We start from the raw sequence: 22,993 nt of genomic DNA, 5'->3' as shown, positions 1-22,993 counted from the left end.
CTACTGCCCACTGGAAATGGAGCACTTGGTTGGAGATGTCACCCACACCCTGAATGTTTTCACTTTGTAAAAAGAAACTGAATGCCAGCAGTATTTAGAAGCTCAGAAAGATTTTATTACAAATGAGTGCTGCCCAGTAGGAGTTACCAGCTTCCAGTCCAGCATGTACAACAATTGAATGGAGCACAAGACTTTAAAACTGTCTCCTGCCCCCAAAGTGGTGGAGATGGCATGTAACAGTTGGCCAACACTGCAGACTCTCCAAAGGGCCATGGCTGACACCTTAAAAACATAATAGGGTAACTGGTCTGCAAACATTGTGGGACGATTCCATTTGAGTCCACTCAAGTCCCTTTTTTAGTTGCCCTCACTCAGCCTTCTTAGCTTTCCTCTTGCGTACCCCTTCATTCAGCTCCTCCTTTGTTTTGGCTGGAGATGGTGGGGCCGCAGGGGCTGCCACTGCATGGTGGGAGGCATCGTGACCATTGTGGTTGTTGTCACCCCCGGCAGCAGACCCGAACAGAACGGGGCAGACTAGGCCTTCGATCACGGCGAAGGGAGAGCCATGCGAGTGAGTGGCTGTCATGAAGACCTACAGAAGGAGGTAGAAAGGAGGTGGGAAGAAGCAACAAGTTAGTCACCACAAACTGGAAAATGAAGATACACTTGTCTGTTTTTCTGACTGCACCTCAAAAGACTACAGCATGCAATCAGCATCCCACCAGGCCAGTTTAACTCTTTTCTCATTACTGGGAAAAAAAAAATCTTACAAGCTTCTACCTTCAAAACTGCCATGAAGAGAGTAAAGAGGAAGATGAGGGTGGACTTGGACACGGGAAGCCAGTGCATTTGCTGCAAGGTGAAGAGGATGGCTCCATAAAAGCTAGCCTTGGTGGGGCTGCAGAGATAAACAGGCATTAGAAAATACAATGATCAATGGTATGAGTAGCTGCAGAGAGCTTAACACATCCACATCCAAGAAAACAAGAAAAGGGTTCACTTTGATTAGCATCCATAACTAATAATAATAGCTGCCATGTATTTATACTCAACTCCTGGGCATTCCATACATATGTCCTTTATGAACATATTTAAAGAGATAAGAACCACACTCTTACGGGGTGCATGGAATCATAAATAGAGACTGAGAACACCACAAATGTAAAATTAAAGCATTGCATAACAACTTTGAGTGCCTCACACTTGTGTTTCATGAATCTTTATTATAGGTCAGAAGATCTACTTATGTACACTTCATGTATCTGTATAACAGATTTGAGAACTTTTGAGTTCTGTATGGATAAAAGACTGAAAATTGTTTACTGCACCTGACTGTATAAATATTTGAAAAACATACCCGGTCTGAATAGATATCTATGAAAAGAAAAATAAATTCACACTTTTATGTTGTACAGATCCATGGGAATGTCTCAGTATGAAACCCAAACCCTTTGTATCTGCAGCCAAGTGAAAAAGTAAATACACCCCATGAGATTTTTTTCTTTTTTAAAATATTTAGATATATCAAGATTTGATCTTCATTTAAACAGTATCTTTAGATAAAGATGATGTAATTGGAAAAATAAAATAAAATTTGACTTTGTAATAATTTACTCAATGAAAAATTGAAGAGCTATACCATTTCCAGCACAGACCAAAGTGAGTCCACCCTTAGCTGTAATGGCTGCTAATGACCCCACAAACAGGCAATTCCTATCCCTGCCTACCAGTACCTGACATTGACTGACAGAAAATATTTTTCCTACTCCTCCATGCAGAATTCTTTTTGACTTTTAGACAAATATTTTGACAGCCCTGTCCTTATGCTCTGTATAATTCTTAGAAATGACTGGAAATCCTACAGCTGTCTATTTTATATCAGTTTTGAGACTCCAACACTTGTATTCTGTTTGATCCACAGGAAGTGTTTCAAAGCTCATATGTGCGTTTTGCATGAACCTGTATAAAAATTCTGACAAGTCCAGTTCTGTGTTTTGTATTGATACATATTACATTCTGAGAATGCAATATTGGTGTGCTGCACAGTACCATGTAAAAACTGAGAACTCCATGCTTATGTTTTATTTATTTATCTACTTATTTATTAGACTGTTCAAAGTGTATGGATGGAGTGGCGATCCAGCTGGAGTGGTTGATGGTGCCTTTTCCACGCTAATATAATGAGTGGGCAGTGGAGCAATGCATTTCAGGACAATTTGATGTTCTCTCAGTGCTGTGGATGGCAGCATATCCCAGCATTGCTCTGGTTTGAACTCTCACACTGCTCTTGGGGAATGTAGTTGAGGCAGGCAGGCGTGTCAAGGATGTCTACAGCCACAAGAGGGAGCTCCTGGCTGGTGGCTTTTCCGCTCTCATATATCAGGCCAGTGTTTGGCCTTAAGAGAAGCTCTTGATCACCTCCTTCTCAGTCAGATGAGTTGGAGTTTGGAGTGGAGTAGGGGCAAAGCTCACCTGGAGTTGGGGAGAAGGAGGAGGAGGAATGATAGCAGTACAGTAAAGATAACCTCAGTGGTTATTGATGGAAAATGTGAAAAGAAAATGTGTTTTTGAGCCAGATACTTGGTTGGAATAGTTGTGTTTCTAAGTTTGAGATGTCAGATGCTCCCTATCAATAACACTGTTTATTAAAAGGCTGAGAACACAACATTTGTATGCTGTAGACATTCATGTCAAGAACTGAGAATGACATAATTATGTTTTTTTTTGTATTTAAACAAAGAGCCTGAGTTCCTCACAATCACGTTTTGTTGGGAACACTAAACCTTATTTTTTTGTATCTAAACAAAACCTTTAAGAACCCAATATTTGTATTGTCTATGGATCTATGAAAGGGGTTGGAAGAACTAAAGTAATTTTTAACTGTTTGGGAAGACTTGTGTAATTTATGGATCTATATAAATGGTGGGAAGCACTACATTTTTATATTTTGTATATCTGGTAAAAATTCAAGACCTGTGTTCTGTGTGGATCTATATGAAAGTCTGAGAACCCCACACTTATTTTGTGTATCTGTCTATAAGTTAGTTTGAAACACCCAAAGAGCTCTTTATTGCAGATATCCTTAAAAAGGCTAAGATGACCACACTTGTACGGTATAAATAATAAATGTATACGAGAGGTTGGGAGCCTCATAAATAACAGCATGGATCCACTGTACTAATGCCTTTCTTAATTCCGAACACTCCTGACAGTCTCAGAATCAGCCAATTGCTCTTCTCTGGACTTTCCCTAGTGTGCTGTGGCTTTTTGTTATACAGAGACATAGACTGCTCACATTATTCCAGTTGGGCCCTCACAAGTACAATGCATTATTTACTTCAAGTATAACCTCCCTTTATTTATACTCATGATATCATGTTATGTAACCTAACAATTCATTGACCTTTCCAATTGTTACTCTACGCTGGATGTGGACAATAACAAGTCCTCGATGACTTACTCTGATTTACATCTCCATTGTGTATTCAAATCTAACATTTTTATGTCTCAATTGTAATACTTTGCACTTAGTAACAGTATAGAACTAACTCCTTAAGGAAACCACTTTTAATATTGCTGAATTTGTAAAATGTTCTTCCATCACCATACATCATATTTATATTTATATCATACTTACGATTTAATACTTATCATATTTAATACTTAATATTTATTTATTTAATACTTATCATATATAATACTCATCATATTTATATCATACTGATGCTCTGCGCAAGAGAGGACAGAGCCGACTATACTTCCTTAGAAGGCTGGCATCTTTCAACATCTGCTATAAGATGCTGCAGATGTTTTATCCGACGGTTGTGGCGAGCACCTCTTCTATGCAGTGGTGTGCTGGGGAGGCAGCATAAAGAAGAGGGACGCCTCACGCCTGGATAAACTGGTGAGGAAGGCAGGTTCTGTTGTAGGCATGGAGCTGGACAGTTTGACATCCATGGCAGAGCAATGGTTCTGTCAATCATGGAGAATCCACTGCATCCACTGAACAGAATCATCTCCAGACAGAGGAGCAGCTTCAGCGACAGACTGCTGTCACCGTCCTGCTCCACTGACAGACTGAGGAGATCCTTCCTCCCCCATACTATTCCACCCTTCGTTAACATTATACAAAGTTATTGTCTGTTATACCTGCATTTTTATCACTCTTTAATTTAATATTGTTTTTTATCAGTATGTTGCTGCTGAAGAATGTGAATTTCCCTTTGGGATTAATGAAGTATCTATCTATCTATCTATCTATCTATCTATCTATCTATCTATCTATCTATCTATCTATCTATCTATCTATCTATGTCAATTTTCCACCTCTCTACATGCTGTGCCTTGAAAAGCCACTTGTTTTAGTTTGATCACTAGGCTCTCCTGTGCTACCTTATCTAAAACATTTTGAAAATCAAGGTAAATAATATATATGCCCACCTGGTCAAATACTTTTGTTGCTTCCTCAAGTTCTCAGCTCATGTATACACCATTTTTTGATACGTGTTGCTAAATTTGTTCTTTAAATTATTGCTTCTGTTAATTTTAGTGTGACACATGCTCAGCCAATTGACCTATATGTGATTTAATGACATGACTGGTAGCCATGCTTACACATTTTATGTCTATTGATATAAAAAAGTGGCCAGGGCTACATCCATACTTGAAGAATATATGATAAATTGTACTATATAATAAAATGTTAGGTACTCAGCTTGCATAATGTACAAACCTAATGAAAACTTTAAAAACATTTCACGGGTATGCTAAACGCATCTGGGTGATATGTTTAATAATATCAGGCATGCAAAGCTGGCATAAAAAGATGAAGAACACCAAATGTATGGACTTACAATGACATGTACATGATCTCATTAGTCTCTGGTCTCCAGACGCCACGAACGAGTTGTTCAAAATTGGCCATCAGTGCCACTCCAGAGCCTGTTTAAGAACAATGATGAAGATTAGACTCCTTTGTAAACTATGGTGACCAATTTTTAGGCTATGCCTGCTGACAATCTATTTAATAAATATAAGTCCACTGACACAGACAACATTAAAAATGATTTATTATTTGCGAACACAAGAAGAAACCAAAGGCAAGCCCTAATTTATTGTAGGTACAATTGAGTGTCTAAAAATTAAGGGGTACTCTGTGACCCCCACCATCTGTATAATAAGCTTAAAACTATGACTGTGAATCAAAAACAAAAGAAAATTTTAATATTATGTGGTAATGGATAAAAGCTGCCACAATGAATAGAAGTTGGCACGATATACCACATTCTCAATGGCTTATGGGTAGTTTAAACACAGCAGAGCGCTCTGCCATTAGTCTAGTTGAAGCCAACGTCAAATGACCACGGAGTCATCGCTGCAGGATTGCATCAATTCAACCCAATGAAACCTTCTGAAATTCACTGAAGGATGTTGGGTTGTCTGCAGATCAGTAAGCTGTTTAGGTATTCATCTTGCAGAAACTTTATGGTATCCAAAGTCATCATGCACTTTAACATGTGCAGATCCCTAGCTGATTTCTAAGTGTGCAGCAACAATGGACTAAATAATCCATTGGTCTTCTCTGATGAAGGCATGTACCATGTGGTTGTGAGCTTGTGTGTGTGATGTTGGTGGTTGAACAGATCAAGCTTCGCTGGTCACACTTGTTCTTCCTGCTTTAAATATTTCTATCCATTCAAAACCTTTCTTTGCATCATGCTGTTTTCACTTCTGTACTGAGCCACCATCCTTCAGTGAATTTCAGAAGGTTTCACTCCCTCATCCCAAAGAAATCTCACTACAGTATGTTGTTCAACAAAGATGTAATCCCGCAGTGGAGCATCGATGCTCATTTGACCTTGACCTCAGTTAGACTAATGGCAGAGCATTGCACTGTGCATGTTTGAACTACCAGTAAGCCATAGGGAATGTGTTGTATTGTGTTTCAAATCGCCTTTACTTTATGATTTACCCTCTTACAAGCTCAAAATTATGTTTGACTTAATAAACAAGAAATTGCATGCACCAAACTCCAAGGGCAAGTCTCGGCTTGTGATTTAGAATATCTGGTCAGTCTGTTTCTAAACTAGAAGGAAGATGGTAAGCAGCAGAGAAGGGTCAGAATAATAAGAGTTTGATGGGAATAGGGCTGAATTCATGTCATGCATGGAGCTACATGAATAGATGTCAGGTAAAAGTACCAGGATATCAGTATGTTGCTGGTAAAGATGAAGATTAAAGGAAAAAAGCTAAAAAGACAAGATACTGTATATAGACATACTGTAAGGGAGGATTAAAAAGAAAGGACAAGAACTAGAAATAAGGCTTCTGCAAATGGGTGGAATTGACTGAACAGACAAACTGAGCATGAAGGTTGTCTGCTGGTGGTTGTCTGAAAAGTAGTAAGAGTAAAAAGCTGAAGCTTCTTGGCCATAGTGGAGGAGATAGAAAGGGAAATGGCCATCTTTTGCATTTGAATGTAAAAAAAAAAAGCTAACCTTTGACCCATCCAGTCAGGACCATAATAAACCAGCCGTGATGGTAGGCATGGTGTGCATGATGAACACCAGCAGCAATTTTGCGCACGCGCACCACTTCCTTCAGGGCGACCAAAACCAGTTTAACAGGCAGGAAGGCAACACACTTGTAGAAGATGTTGAAAGGGCAAAAGAATATGAGGTACCTGCAAAGGAACAACAAGGATACAATTTCTATTGATAGGCCCCAGGAGAGATAAACAACCTGTGTAGGATGTAGGGCAAATCCACACGCTCACCATACAGCTGATGCCAGAACCACATGAGAGTTGTTACTGAAGTAGTCAATAGGAGAGTGGCCCAGGAGGATGTCTGCCAGGACGTAGCTCCCGAAGCAGTAGAGCATTGCACAGAGCCAGGAGGCTACGGGACTGCGGCGGGACACTTCCACCGATCCTTTTGAAAACAGAGAGAGAGAAGTCAGAGGCAGTTCATCTGAGAGATCTATGCTTATTCTGACAGTTTCAATTTAATTTTAAATTGTTATTACATGTGTTGAAGTATTGAAGCATTACCCTTCATTTTAGTTTAACTCAGTACGAATCTTAAAACTGTAAATCCATAACCATCCACTTGAATTTATAAGCCCACGGCTCTGTTCACGTGATTAGTGATGAAGTAATAATTGCAACAAGCATTTTACATCACAGACACCCAGCAGATTGCACAAAACAATTTGCACAGTTATCTGCCAATCAAAGCAAGCCTAGCAGCTGATTCTGGCTCACAGCCTGTTGCATGTGCAATTGGACAGCAGTCGAAAAAAAAAAAGAAAGAAATAAAAAAAGGTGTAAATTCACTTGTGATTGGATCAATCAAATTACATACAGATTTGGCAAATGTACAGCAGTGTCCTGTAAGACCGACATAAGTCCACTCAAGTTGAAACCAGCAGGTAGACTTAGGGGCCTAGCTAAAGCCAGTTTCTGGCCTGCTCCCTAGCCTGTTTTTGGAGGCCAACACCTATTTTTCGCCTTGGAGCAAACTCCACATCATAACAGTTGGTGTGTTCTGTCTGTGACTGTGTGGAGTTTTTGTGGGTACTGCAGCTTTTCCCAAATCCAATAAAACTGTGTGCTAATATCTCATTCTATGTAATTGTTCTGGTAATGGATCACGTTACGGTTCAGCTACTTGAGACCCAAAAAACAGGATTACACAGCCTCAATAAATGTATGGATTTTTAATAATAATAATAATCTCTCTATTATAAAAGAAAATCTTGAGACAAGACAAGACTATTGCCAAGAGATTTTTTCAAGTCCCGCACTCCTCTCAACCATTTACGGTTAACAACCCATGTCCACGGTCCTCTCACCTCTCATTTGTGTGAATACTTTTGTCAGACACAGTTCCTGGGTTCTCAGCTCTTATAAATCTTTACATCTTCCTCACTTTATGTTTCCAATAAAAGAAGACTTATTATGTCCTAATCTTATTGAAGAATTTCATCCCGAAGGGTTATGAACAGAAGAAATGAGTACACAGGCAATCCTAGCACTGAGAAACGATCAAACGAATTAACAAGAAAACTGTTGATCGGTTGCATGGCAAATTAGTTAAATGCGCATCAATAGACTATGCTGAAACAGTTGGTGGTGAATGTGCAGAAGATGAAAACATCAACTTACAATATCCCATAGATTATCTACAACTGTTAATACTGTCTGGTCTTCCATTGGCTGAATTACTGTTGAAAGAAGGATGTATCATAATGTTATTGCGTAATTTATGTATGAGTGATGAGCTATGCAATAGGACAAGATTAGTTGTATTCATCCTCCGCGGATAACACTAGATACCAAAGGAGATCCTGATATACCAATTGTATTAAAACATTAACAGTTTCCCATTAGAATAGCTTTTGCTATGACAATTAACAAATCACAGGGACAAACATTTGAAAAAGTCGGTTTATTTATTAGAGAGAAAGAAACAATATTCACTCATGGGCAGTTATTCATTGCATTGTCACAATGTAACTCTAAACAGAGAATTAAAATTCAAAGCGATATTGATGAAAAGTTAATTCCAAATTTTGTTTTTACTGAAGTTTTACAGTAAAAGTGTAAGTTTAAAAAGTATTTGCGTTTTAATTTCAAAGCCGAACAAAACAAAAATGTATAACGCAACATGAAACATAACTTTCTTTCAATTTATTACATTTTACTATGGTTAATTACGCGATATGTAACAATTCCCATGAAAATAACAATCTGTTTAAATTGTATATCCGCTTCCCTATATGCGAGCGGAAGAGTTGCCAAGTGGCTAGTGCGTAGCGCCCGCACGGGGGTTGGCGAGCGAAGCGAGCATTTGGCAGAGCCCCCTAGTAATAATAATAATAATAATAATAATAATAATAACTCATCCTAAGGATGATATAACCTTAGAGCTCTGGAGACTTGAGATGAATTCTTGTCCTACTCTCTGTCTGTGCAGAGTTAATATTCTTTCTACTTCTGTAAAGGTTCTCTCACTCTGTCTCAGTCCTCCTGTTTCCTTCCAAATGTCAAAGATTAGTGTTTTAGATTAGTCAATTCACTCTAAATTGAGTAGTTCTGACCTGATGGATCTGTTTCCTGTCTTACACCAGTACTGTAGAGCTAGTCTTTGGCTCTCTGTGAAACTGGATTAGGATGGCTCAGTACATTGATGGATTTCTATGATAATTCTTATACTAATAATACTGATAATTTTGTATAGCACTTTGAGCACTGTATTGTCTTCATTGTGAATGACATTGACTAGTGCATTGTTCACTTTTACAACAAGTCCAGTGATGTGCTCAAATGCCAAATTATAATTGGGTTTTGCTGAAAGATTCTTCCCTTGTCTGCGGTGGGCTGGCGCCCTGCCCAGTGTTTGTTTCCTTCCTTGCTCCCTGTGTTGGCTGGGATTGGCTCCAGCAGACCCCCGTGACCCTGTAGTTAGGATATAGCGGGTTGGATAATGGACGGATGGATGAATTCTTCCCTTGTATCAGTTTTTTAAATACATGTAATGTATTCTCCACACACCCATGCCACACATTTATTTATTTCACAGTGGTCTTTTTGGGAGACTTTTTGGCCATGGAAGGTTTATCCATCATAACTGTAGGCTTAAAATTGGTCAGATGACGTTGAACAGAGCACCACTGCTATTTTGTTTGAGTTCCGCCTTCATGAGATTTTGGATTGTTTTAGAAATGTGATTCTCAGCGAATCATCTAATTGTTCCCACCCATATTTAAAAAAAAAATCAGTCATTGTTGTCTCCAGATGTATATATATTACACATCTGGCTCTGCAAGATGACGTATATGCTAAGAGGAAGGAAGAAAGTGACTGCCTGTTATTAGACACTTCTGAGTTATCTCTCAGCTACTGCTTGAAAATGGACTCTTTTAGTTCAGTTGCTGCTTTTCTGACACTTTTGTGAAAAGTTAAGTCAGTTGCAAAAACTTAAAGTGGGTGTAGCATAGAAGACACAAATTAAATTAAATGATCACGACAGAAATAGAACTGCAACTCTAGGTTCTGAATGCTTTGCCAAACAATGATTTAATTCAAAGAATAAGCATCTCTCGAATGGGCTTACTTTAAAACTTGCGTTAAAACTCATCAAATATCACCCTCCATTGTTCACACCAGCTGTGACTTGGCCAATCACAATTTTCACTCCTGGCAGGCTAAAACATTCACTACAGTTGGTCTCTGGCTGTAAAAATAATGATGGCATGCATTGATTGCATGATGATATTTCGCTCTTTATATACTAGGATATAGTAAAGAGGAATAATGAGAAATGTTTAATGATAATAATTACCTCAGTTTCATTTAATTTTGTAATTAGATTAGTCATTTTATTTCAGGGAGCTAAATGTATTTTAGATGTTTATAGGGCTGTATGGTAAAACTATGATTATGTTGTTACCATCATAAGCTACCTGTTATACTGGTGGGATAAATAGAAAGCTACCCTTTGAAACATTTGCTTATGTTGCTGTTAAAATAATAATTTGTTTTTCACTCTTATAACAAAACTTCAATAATTTTACAGAAATGTGAAATGCAAATATGAAAGAGAGTCTGCCAATACAGCCTACCTGCTCTGTGTTTTCTAAAATCTGCATATTTGTCCAAGACAGTCATTCCAAGTGACTCCTCTAACAAGCCAACAGGTGAAGATCCAGCAGTGACAATTCCACTCAAATTCCTGTGAGCACTTGCCATCATGAGGTGATGAATTCACAGACATCCCGCACTGTATATAATTTGCAGTCTGCATGTACATGGCATTCGTGGCTGTAAGATTGCATTTGGCTGATTGATCAATTTTTATTAATTTTTCAGGATAACTTACACTAAATCCATGCCTTGGTGGCTCATTCTTATAATAAATGTGAATATGGCACTAAAGCCCTTAAGAGGTTAGACTTGCTGTTTATGCAAAGCATTGAAGTGAAAAGAAAAAATAAAAATCTTAGGGGGATTATATTGAAATGGACAAATGTGGCTGCAGTAGGCTTTGGTTATTTTTTCTGATAGACCTTAAATTCAAGGAGAGGATATTGGTCATCTTAATAAGGACTGCTATATAAATAGCAAATATTTTAGTTATATATAGCACCTTTCTGTAGTGAATACCTTTCCAAGGTGTCTCACAAGTACAGAGATATACCACAATCATTATTTTTTACAAGTAAATAAGTAATAGTAATAGTAGTGCCATGGATGCTGACTTGTCATAAACATGAGGAACATGGAAGGGGAAAATATTACAGGCATTTATTCATCACATTAACGATAACAATAGCACCCATCATAATAATAACCCTAAACTGAAGTACCATAAGAGACGCAGGCGTGGTGAAATAAAATTAAATTATAAACATGGCAACAGGTCTTCAACTCTAGGTTTTGACTGTATTGCTAAAGGCTAATTTAATTCAAAGTATGAACATCTCTCACAAATAAAAATTTGTGTTAAAACTTGGAAATTATTATATTCTATTAGTTGATTACATTCTACATATTTGCTGTGGCATGCTAATAGGTTCTAATTTCATAAAAGTTGGTCCCTCGTAGGACAAATTCTGATGTTACATATTGATTGATTTGTAATTCTGCACTCTTTGTATATGTAAGCAGGGACGCTGAAATTGGGAATCATGAGTAAATATTTAGAGATAATTATTATCTCGTGATTTTATTGAATTTTGTATCAAATTAGGCTATTCAATTAATTTCAGAAATTAAATTTATATGGTTATGGCTTATTCTACTACCTTGGTACGATTATGATTGTGCTATCACCTGTCTGGAGGGTTATTGTTACTCACATGACACAGATTCAACCTTTCTAGTGAAATACAAAAAAAAATAAATAAAATAAACTACTGGCTTGTTGATTCAATTGTTTGCGGTAGTCTGCAAATGTCACCTGCTAATGCAGCTCTATTTCTATACGCTTTATGACACAGTAGGGTAGAAAATTAGATTTTTTCCAAGAGAGTCTTTAATTTAGACATTGCCATATGTAATTGAATGTCCTCCATTCCCAACCCCTGAACATCTAGGACCATCCAGTCTTGACTCTTTTCTTGTGTCTTACAGACCCGGCAGTGATGATTCCATTCAAAGCAATAGCTATGATTCTTCATTTTCTTTTTTTCTTCCTTGCCATCATACAGACGTCCTCAGACATTCTATACTGTAAACAAGTACAACTCTGCATGATGCTGGTGTCAATGGTTGTCTATTAGGTTGTATCAGTCTGGTGAATTTATTTTTACTAGTTTTGCAGGTCCAGGATAGCTATCTGTACACCAGTTATACTGGATCTGAATCGCTTGCAAAATAAATTTGAAGAGTTGAACAAAAAATAGAAAATGAGTCAAAAATCAGAACCGAGTCAGTTTAACTGCAGTTTGAATATATACGAGGTCTGTCCAGAACGTATCCAGCCATGTATTATGAAAAATAGATACATTTAATGAAGAACATACAAGATACATAGAACAATAATGCCTCAGTACCCTTCAAAATAGGCACCTTAGCACCTCACACAGCATCTCTTTCACTGTTCAAAACACTCTGCAAAATCCTTTGTTGGAATCGCCATTAGCTGCCTAATATTTTCTTGAATCTCATCGATAGTCTGAAATCTCTTTCCTTTCAAATGTGATTTTAGTTTTGGGAATAACCATAAGTCGCAGGGCACTAAATCTGGGCTGTAGGGGGGCCATCGTTGAAGCATTAGTGCCACACTTTTACTTGCTCTGCACTCATTGCATCATCCCTGAAAGACTTCTGAATCATCCAAATAGTTTTCACGGATGAATGTTCAAGCTTACCGTAAAATTCCATGCAGATTCATTGCTCTACTTGCTCAGTCATTTTGAATGTGACAGGCACACAGTACACATGCTCTCTAAATGGTGTCTAGTGCCCCCACTGACTACTCCAGTGAAGTCGACACTGTTCACGGAAGTGCATTCCAGTTCGCTCTCCTTGGCTGCCAGGTTACATTGATGCTGCACAAATCATTCTCATTATATTAACAATGGCATGACTTTTTCCAGATAGACCTCATATAGCTTTAGTAATCTGTAGCAATGTATAGACTCAAACACACCAAGTATGGACTTTTCATCTCACTTTTACCTTTGTGACCTTTCTCTGGTATCACTTAGAACCTTCTTCCCTAAGCCCCTCCATGGACCACACCTAAGAGTAGTATTTTAGATGCATGCAGACATTTCTACTGTATGACTGACCAAGATGAACATGCAGCCACTCTCCGTTACATTAACATACATAAAAACGAGTTGTTCAAGGTCACATACTAATACTGAACTGGTAGCCACGCACTTCATAGTCTAGGGCAGAGGTTTCCAAGTTCAGCCCTGGCTTACCATTGTAGATACAGGCTTTCATTCCAGCCAGTTTCACACATCTGTGGGTTACTCTTATGTCTCATCAGTTTAGTCATTTTGCTGGCCTTTGTCTTTTAATTCTGCATTCAGAAAAGTCCTCTAGTATGATGTTTGCATTCAGAAATGTGTTTTCAGCCATTATTTTTAAACAACTTTTTTGCCATTTTATGTCAATTCACTCTATTTTGTGGAGATTGCTCCTTAAATTGTATCCAAATACTCACCATTAGTGATGAGAAGTGAAGACTCAGGTGCAAATGACAAAGCAGAGCCATTACTTCAATGTTCCACTCATTTGTGTGCTAATACGTCATAAAAGATTTCACTACTGGTAAATGGTCCTCAAGTTCAGACCTGCAGACCACCTTAACTATTTAATTGAACCACATTCTGCTTGAAAGTGGAATCCTGCTTTTATTAAACAAGCTGTTATTTTCCTTTTTTGTTTCAAATCAGAATTTTTTAAATGGGTTTGCTAACTGTTTGGCAAGAATCTATGATTGTAATACTCATTATTGTTTTTTTTTTCTTGCTTGTTTAGATTTTGACCATTTTTTAAGTTCTGGTCATTTAAGCGTTTCTTATTAATTTGCTTGAATTTTATTTTGAAATATCAGCTTTTCTTTAGTATTCTGTGTCATTTGCTCCCATGTCTGTACTGCTCATTGTCAGCCTTTGGATACAATTATTGGAGTAAACTCCACAGGAAAAAGTGAATTAAAAAGAATATGGCAAAAGAAAGTTAATGTTTAAAGACATGGTAAAAAAATGCACATTTCTGTATTTTATTAACAAGCAAATGTACAAGCACATATTCATGAATGCAAAATAAAAGAAAAAAATACCAATTAAACAATTAGATCATTTAGACGTACGACTAAACATTCATTTGTGAAACTATTTAGAATGAGACACTTAGCCACAGTGGTACCTCAGGAATGAATTTGGTGACCCTGGTATAGGGAAGGGGTCCTGATTTGTGGTCTCGTCAGCTGTTGTGTCTTCAGGCCTTCGTTTCTACCAGTTTTATAATAAGAAGACAGGCCTAACTGATAATGAAACTTAGTATTTAATTATATTTCTATATGGTTAGTGCTTTCATGTTTCCAAGACAAGTCTTAATCACACTGTGGATTTTCCATTTTCTGAGAACATTATCCAAATTTTTTGTGGTCTGGAATAGATTTACACTTGTTACTCCTTTCCTACTCTCTTACTTATTTCAAGACATTTTGTTAGCACAGATACTTCATGATTCATTCACACAGGTTTAAATCGAAGAATATTACCTGGAAAGCTCGTGGTTCCTTTTACATTCACACCTCATAATCAAATAAATAAAGGCAACAAATAAAATCTAAATACAGCTGTTTATTCTTTAATAGACAGTTAAGGGTTCTGAATTGTAACAAGTGAGGTAACTAAATCTAAGTTCAGAAAATATATTATTTTAGTAGTAAATAAATAGGTTTTAAATAATAAATTGGTTAAAGGGAAACGTGCAGTGTGACCCTTCAGGATCAGGAGCCCTGGTCTAGTATTTTAGCCACAAGGCCTCACTGTATACAGAATCATTACACCTTCTTAGCAAATGCAAATATGATTTTTACAGAGCCCTATTTTAGGCCTTTTAAAAGCACTTAACTTTATTTTAGTATGTTTTTACAATTACAGCACAGACAAGTTACATAACTTACACAGGGAGTGCCGGAATTGGATTGAACCTGCAGCCTTGTGGTTTAAAGTTCAAATCCTTACTCACTAAACCACACACACCCAGCAATGTACTTAGTGTGTATGTTGTCAGGCCAGTTATCACTTATCAGAGTTAAACATTTAAAGGTAATGTGGCACAGACACACACGCCCGGCAGGAGCTGAAAGGAAAGCTGACCAGGGCTTCTGTTGTGGCATTTGTCACTCAGGGCCGCTGACGCCAGTGCAGAATGACCCGCTTCAATTGCGTGAGACTCTCCAAGTCACCTGATACTGTGAAGCCCTTTTCCTTCTGCAATATGCCTTTGGTTTAACAAAATCCTTTGTACGTGACTCTCTGGATTTATGAGGACATTGTGAGCATGATAAAAGACACCAATTTTCCTAAAAAAAGCTTCCCTAAATGATACACTATGGCACTGATTTGGCTAAGCAGGATAGACAATGTCAAGATACTACTTAAAGAAAGAAGTTTTTTTTTTCTCTTCTTCTGTTTAATATATTCATTATTGCAGGTAGACATGACCCATTTTTAATTATAATAATGCACTGCTGGCAAACATGGCACAAGCTCTATCTCTCAAGACTGGGGCCAAGTGAGCAAAGAGAGAGCTCCCTAAAAGGCAGCAAAAACTCTCATGACAAGAACTAATGACCCAAAAAAGAAAAAAAAAAAAAGACTTCATGTCTGAGAGTCGCAACCATTGCTTCCCTTCCCCCGACACACAAATGCACATAGCAATAGTGATGCCCAAAGACAACTGCGGGCCAGCTACCCCCAAACAGAATGATTATCCTGCACTTTGACTGAAACTGATCCTTCGGACTGTAAGACTAAAAATAAAAATGACCTCCGACAGGCCTCATCACCTGCTGCTCCTGTCACAGGGTTGGGGCTGGACAGAGACGCCCTTTAAGGAAAAGGGGCTTCCGACATACCACAGCTTTATAAATGAGCAGCCTGTGACTAAATACGAAAGGACATTGTCCATGAAGAAATGCAAAGCAGTGTTCAGTCGGTGAGAAAAGAGGTGTGACCCTCAACCCCATGATAAAATCCCACAGGTGGAAGACCCATGGCAGCAAAGCAACTTCTCAAAGAAAAGACAGACAGGTGATCCAAAAATGAAAGGCCGTAGGTTTGAAAGTGACAAACTGTACTCATTTAGAAGAACTTCTTTCATTTAATTTTTTTTCATTCTGAAATCTGCTTAATCCAATTTAGTGGTCATAGAACACTGGAGTTTATTCTGACAACACTTATCCTGTACAAGGCACCAGTCCATCAGAGAACCCACTCACACCTACAGCAAATCTGGAATCATCAATGACCCTAATATAGAAAGGAGGTAAAAAAATGGAGGACTGAGAAAAATCCCACACAGATACACATGTGTACTCTACACTGACAATTATTGGTAGTGGGGTTTGAATCAAAGACACTGCACTCAGGGTGCAGCAGCACTGACCAGTGCACCAAGCCACCTTTTATGAAGGCCTATATCTTTAAAACTGACCACCAGTAAGATATTGAGGTGGTTTTATAAAAAGGAGGACGGCTCTAAGTCATTAGGGTTTCAGACTTTGCAAGAACACTCCGCTGACTCTTCCTCTCACCATAGATAAGTACCAGCATTCATTCTGCAAAGCATAAATATGTGACATTGAAGGACTGCAGGGGCACAGCGGTTTCTACCTCATAGCTCCAGGAGTTTGAATGCCAGTCACTTACCTGTGTGGATTTTGTCAGCTCCTAATTTCCCTTTCACATCCCAAACCGGGACGGCACGGTAGCGCAGTGGTAGTGCTGCTGCCTCGCAGTAAGGAGACCTGGGTTTGCTTCCCGGGTATCCGAGTGGAGTTTGCATGCTCTCTCCATGTCTGCGTGGGTTTCCTCCCACAGTCCAAAGACATACGGGTTAGGTGCATTGGCGATCCTAAATTGTCCCTAGTGTGGGTATGTGCCCTGTGGTGGGCTGGCGTCCTGCCTGGGATTTGTTCCTGCCTTGCGCCCTGTGTTGGCTGGGATTGGCTCTAGCAGACCCCCGTGACCCTGTAGTTAGGATATAGCGGGTTGGACAATGACTGACTGACATCCCAAACCTTAGCATGTTAAGTTAACTGGACATTCAGAACTGATCTGACATGTCTGTGTGTGCCCTGTAAGGGACAGGAACCCTGTCCAGGGTTAGTTTCTGTCTTGTATTAAATATTGCCATAGGCCATGAATTGGACAAACAGAGACAATAAAATGATAATACCTGTAAGTACAATAAATGAATGTTAAGAAGCACTGTAAAGCACCTTCATATGATATTCATTACAGAAATTGCTATATAAAATAAAAGTTTTAAATTCATAATTTCTAAGAATAATTCACTGACATCACTGAGGCTTCAATTGTTAATTTTGTTCTGCCTAAACAATGGAAGTATAAATGAAGTGACCACTACTGAGCACCCTTGAGTAATTCCAAGCCCAACTACAAACAAAGAAGGGTTTTTATTATAAAAATAGGTAATAAAACATGGACAACACAAAAGCACTAATGAAACAGTAAGCTAATAAATCCTAGTACCTAATAGCTAATCTAAAAATTGGTGTTCATTAATAACCACGTGTGGTGAACTCTGCTTACCTTCTCCCCACACATTCTTTTGCCATTTTAGCCTCTCTTTCTCCCACCAGCCCTTGCCACTCTCTGGTTTTCTGACTCCACGCTAATCTGCCCTGATTGGAAATCACTTGAAGGGTGCTTCTTTTACTGAAATGATTTCTAGGCACTGTATGCCAAGATCTTCCCAGTAGCAACTCCAGGTAGTCCTGTACTATTTGTACCTTGATCTCCACACCAAGGAACTGGTGAACCCAGAGAAGCTGACCTCCCCAACAGGTAGCTGAGCAAACATACATTGAATTGGAATTCCACCTGGCCAGCTAGGGACTTCCAGCAAATCAGTGAAAGTTCTTAAGTACTTCGGGCTCCTGAATGGGACTCTCAAGCACATGTGCTTGCTGCTTTAAAACTGAGCTGCATGGTATGTTAATGTCGCTCTTTATTCTTGAAAAATACAATTTAATGGAGCATAAAGTGGCTATATAAGAAGACTGCCTTTACAGCCTTACATATTTTATCTGCTCAATGTAATGGCTGTAACTGTTGTATAGGTTTATTACAGGGTCATTATTACACTACTAGCAGGTAGCATGAGATACTACTAAGGTATTAAATTGGAAGCCTCAAAGTTGTGGGTTTAATCGCTACTTCTGATGCGATGCCCTTCATTGTCAGATACCTTACATTGTAATTAAAGGTATTTGTTGCTAGTCCACTGGTGCAGAAAACCTGCAGCAATAATTCATTACATGGTATGATGACACAGCACAAATAAATCTACAGCAGGACCAACACGTGGGGTGAGACATCAAGGCGATTGCCTCGGGTAGCATTTTGGTAGGGGAAGCATTTTCATGCAATAGTATATAAATAATTTTTTCCAACATCACGAAATAAGAACACCAAAAAATGAGAGTTAACTATGAACCTTGAGTCTAACATACATATTAAGCTCTGTATTTGTATATTACCTTAAAAAACTGTTTGAAATATCTTCATCATAAAAGTTTCAAATTTGGCTTAACACAATTATAAGTATATCAGTAAAGGATATCACCCTGTCCTTTCTAAGTTATCAGATATTGTATTATGTATATAATGGTTATATCATATTGTAAAATTGTGTTAATTTCTGGAATGTTATTAAGTTGTCAATCACACATACATTGTCTTTTATTTCACATTCAGTCTGGCAATTGCAGGACTAAACAATAAACTAAACAATGGCCAGGGTCAAACAGAGGTATTGAATTAATATCTTGTTTATTGTTTTAAAACTAATCTTTTATTTTATTTTTCACATAAAACTAATATTTTTATACTGTTTACTGTTTGTATCATTCTGTGGGATTTTGTATCAGAATATGTACTGTATGTGGACTAATTGCATCATCTCAAGCCTTGTAAGGTTATATGTAGGGGGCTGGAAAAGAATATGCCTTGCCTCAAAGTGGCATTATTTAATCTGCTGGCAACTGATCAAAAGCAATACAAAAGGAATAAATTCAATAAACATGCAACAATATCAAATTAGAAATAAATAGATAAAAACTATGTATGTCACTTAATTTATATAATTCTACTTACAGTATATTTATATAATTTATAATTCTACCATCAAGTAAAGTGCCTTGTGGTAGTGGTCGCTTTAGAAAGACACTATATAAATTATTAGATGATTATCTCATAGGCCAAATATTGTAAAATACATTAGATATTATTGTTGGGGTATAGAAAACATCTGAGATAATATGATTCCATATCCTAATAAATTGCAGTAATAACGTATAGTAACTAGCTCAGATCCTTGGTAGTTGAAGCACAAATTACTATAGCCATTTACCTTCATGAAAGAGAATTTTATAATCAAGTTCTACACTCACTGAGAGGTTATCTGCATAGAAGACAGCCAATGAAATGGAGGTTAGTGCTATTATCTCCTCCTAACACGTGTATGCCTCGCCCAGCTGGCTCCTCCTTATGCTGCCTGGATCTTTGATCCTTGTGGTGTGTTCCTGCTTCCTCATTTGCCTGTGTGCATTTCATCCATGTTTTATGCTGGCACCTAACCAAACACAGGTGAGCTAAGCTGTGAAAATGCAAAGCAGTGCTTCCACTCCTATGAGACACAAAACATGGACTTCATAACCCTTTTCTTGGGCACTGCACTGGTCAACTGGTCATATCAGTAGATTCTAAATTGAGCCGTGCTTCAGATTCTTTAGGAGCAAAATATAAAGAGATACTGCCAGATGATTAATGATGAATGGTGTATACTTATCAAGCTTTGTAATGTACTCGCAGTGCCAGTGCTAAGTTATATTGTGCCCTAGGCCAAGCTTATTAGTATGCCAACTGACTGTTTGGTAGCAAACCCATGCAGCAGAGTTTTTCACCCCTTATGATCAGCATCCTAGGCAAATGCCTAATTCACCTTAATGGTAGTGCCAGCCATGCTCACAGGGATTCTAGACTCCTTGTCCATGTGCTTTACATTGAGTCCTTTCAGTTCAGGTTCAATTTGTTTTTCATAATAAACCAACTACAGAAGTTGTACCTGAATCTTCATGTTAATACAACCAAAGAAGAAGAAGAGACTTTTTATGCAGTCATATGCAGCAAATGTTTTGTTTCCCTCTTACCAATTTATATTTGGTCTGTCCTCCATCTTCTACAGCACTATATAAATTAGAATAAAATGTACAGAATTTACATCTCCTTTATAATGTACAGAAGTATCTGCACTAATTACATAATAAGTCACTGACTGAGTGCGACTAAAACTGTGTTCTTGGAAATTCCAATGCCACACTTATTGGCGTAGCCTATTTTCAGTGTCAGGTGTCCAGACCGCTTTATGGAACCATATAACAGGGCTATTTACAGAAGGCACTTGTAATGGTGGGAAAAGCAATAGTAGTAATAGCAGCTTTGTTACACACTTTGAAATTGTTTAAGCTATGTAAAAGGCTCATGCAAATAGATGTCTGCCAAAGGATTGTGGGGGATTAAATATACAACAGCCTGGGGACAGCTTCCTGTAACTCGCTAATGGACATGTTCAGAACATTTTTGTAATGTTCTCACCAGTGTAACCCGTGCTACAGAATATCTGTGTATTCATTTTTTAACACATTACTGATTTTTTATTTTTTTTTTATTCAAGGGCATTTAACCAATAACCAGTAATCATAAAAAAGTGCAGCTGTGATTTACAGTGTGATTGACACACAACACATACTACATAAAGTCATATTCCATTTCTGACCTAGTCGACCCAGTCACGAGATACTGGGAGAGGATTAATGATGAATAGTGTATACTTGGCAACTTAATATAGAGCCAAACATACACTTTCTAATATACCAGCCATGTTCTACATTCAGATTGCAATGAGAGAGTGGAATTATTTCACTAATTACTTCAACACCCTTTGTTTGTTATAATCCATCCATTTTAGCACAATAGACGATGGCTGAATGGATATATAAATCTTATCAAATGTACTTTTTTATGTTTCTGTAAGCACACTGAACCTATTTGAAAATTAATTTATACAAATGTTACAAAATGATTTATTAAAAAAAACACTGAATGATTGTATATCTTTTTATTTTGCAGTTTGTTGTACAAATTGTTATATATTTGTGTGTATATGTGAATACATATTGTTTTCTGTTACTTTAAATATTGTATGGTTGCTGCCAGTATACTGTTTTCTATAACTATTGTCACTTCATAGCTCTTTAAAATTTTTTGCTTTACACTCTTTTTCAATTATTAAGAAAATGTTCACTTAAGGATTTTAATACACAATACAATTTAGAATTTCAATGTTAACTACTTGTGATTCCCTCCATAACTGGGCTATATACAGTATTTTCAGTATAATTAAAATGAAAACCTTTTACATAGTCTTTTATTAGGAACAAAAGTTCTTAGGATATATTCCAAGAAGAGCCTTGGATTCAAGTGATTTCCTCTAAAGAGTGCATACAAGACATCCCCAGTTCCAAGACTCGTTGGGAGAATATGGTGTTAAACAAAAGGAGTTTGTTCACTACAAAGAGCATTGTAGAGGTTTCAGAATTGCTAAATGTAATGTCTGAGAACTCCTTTTGGGAATCCTTTATAGTGCTTATACAGTATAATCAGGTGAGAAAACAAGGTTGTGCCAGGAATTATTAGCATAGCAGTAGAAGAGTTAAGTAACATTTAACAATCTTTTATTTACATAAGTAATCTTGGGCGTTCTGAGTCTTATGGTATATTCACTAATGGGAACACTATAGATAAAGACAGGGTCTCAGTAATGTACTGCATTCTATGAATACCTTTCAACAAGCCAAAAGTTTGCTACTATTTATCATGATGTGCCTTCAGTGATAATGCCAGAAATTGTGCAATGGAGCTCCCAGGTATTCTTCTTTACATATTTTCTATGGGAGCTATCCAGGTTAACTGAAGATGTCTAAAATACATTCTTTAACAACCCTTCAGAAAGTTGTAAGATGTAATAGTTGTTACTAGTTAAGCAGAACCTGGAAAAGGTCTTGCCTTAATGATGCCTCTGGACGCTGGTCGCATATGATCTTGGCCATGTTGCTTGTCATTTGCTTTTTAAGCCTGACACTGCCGCACTATTAATAGCATAGAAAATACACTTCACACCTTTCTCCTCTCCCGACCGAAACCCACCCGACGAAGTAAAAAAAACACGCTCACCGACCTGGTTCGTACTTGAGGTAGAGGATCGATACGATGTAATAGGCAAGGTCGAAGACGGGAAACATTGCCATTTTGGAGAAGTAATGGGCGAAGTCGCCCAGATTGAGGGCAGCCAGCACCTCCATGCTGTAGCTCCGGGTGCGCTGTGCGTCTGGCTTGTGCTCTGAGCTCCTTGTCCCGGCCCGACTGACAGCCGCGCTGCGCGGTATCTGACAGCGCGGCTGTTTAAACCAGTGACGTCACGGGCGCCCCCGCCTTTCTTCTCCTCCTCCTCCTCGTACTCCTCCACCCCCTCCGCCTACTCTTTTGCCGCCGCGGTAGCCGTCTGGGTGAACGCAGGGTGTGAGGTGTTAGAAGAATTAGTGTGATCTCGTTTCCCGGAAGACGGAGGAGAGGGTTTCTGGACGAATCCCTCCTCATTACTCTTGCTCATGGGCGATCTGCGGCACACTCTTGACCTGTCAGTTGTATAGAT

At 38.1% G+C, this 22,993-nt stretch overlaps 1 protein-coding gene across 1 annotated transcript; it reads right to left on the bottom strand.

The window, feature by feature from the left end:
* Positions 1 to 91: 91 nt before the first annotated feature.
* tmem38a (transmembrane protein 38A) lies at positions 92 to 22,732 on the bottom strand. Its single transcript, XM_039766568.1, has 6 exons — positions 22,520 to 22,732; positions 6,776 to 6,932; positions 6,498 to 6,682; positions 4,854 to 4,941; positions 781 to 898; positions 92 to 592 (listed from the first exon to the last, which is right to left on the bottom strand). Exons 1-6 carry the CDS (start codon positions 22,641 to 22,643, stop codon positions 368 to 370), a joined length of 897 nt encoding a protein of 298 aa, XP_039622502.1. The 5' UTR covers positions 22,644 to 22,732; the 3' UTR covers positions 92 to 367.
* Between the last annotated feature and the right edge of the window lie 261 nt (positions 22,733 to 22,993).

Source organism: Polypterus senegalus, chromosome 10 (genome assembly GCF_016835505.1).
Source record: "Polypterus senegalus isolate Bchr_013 chromosome 10, ASM1683550v1, whole genome shotgun sequence".
Taxonomy (NCBI): Eukaryota; Metazoa; Chordata; class Cladistia; order Polypteriformes; family Polypteridae; genus Polypterus; species Polypterus senegalus.
The sequence above is the reverse complement of the archived record's forward strand: the minus strand, read 5'-3'. Positions and strand labels throughout refer to the sequence as shown.

What these genes read in the sequence shown, in the direction of transcription:
- tmem38a (XM_039766568.1), bottom strand. Translation starts at nt 22,643, where the DNA reads ATGGAGGTGCTGGCTGCCCTCAATCTGGGCGACTTCGCCCATTACTTC. An exon ending in CTACCTCAAGTACGAACCAG is followed by an intron (nt 6,933 to 22,519) that starts GTCGGTGAGCGT and finishes TGTTTTCAAAAG; the next exon opens with GATCGGTGGAAGTGTCCCGC. An exon ending in CCTGACTGGATGGGTCAAAG is followed by an intron (nt 4,942 to 6,497) that starts GTTAGCTTTTTT and finishes GTTCTTAAACAG; the next exon opens with GCTCTGGAGTGGCACTGATG.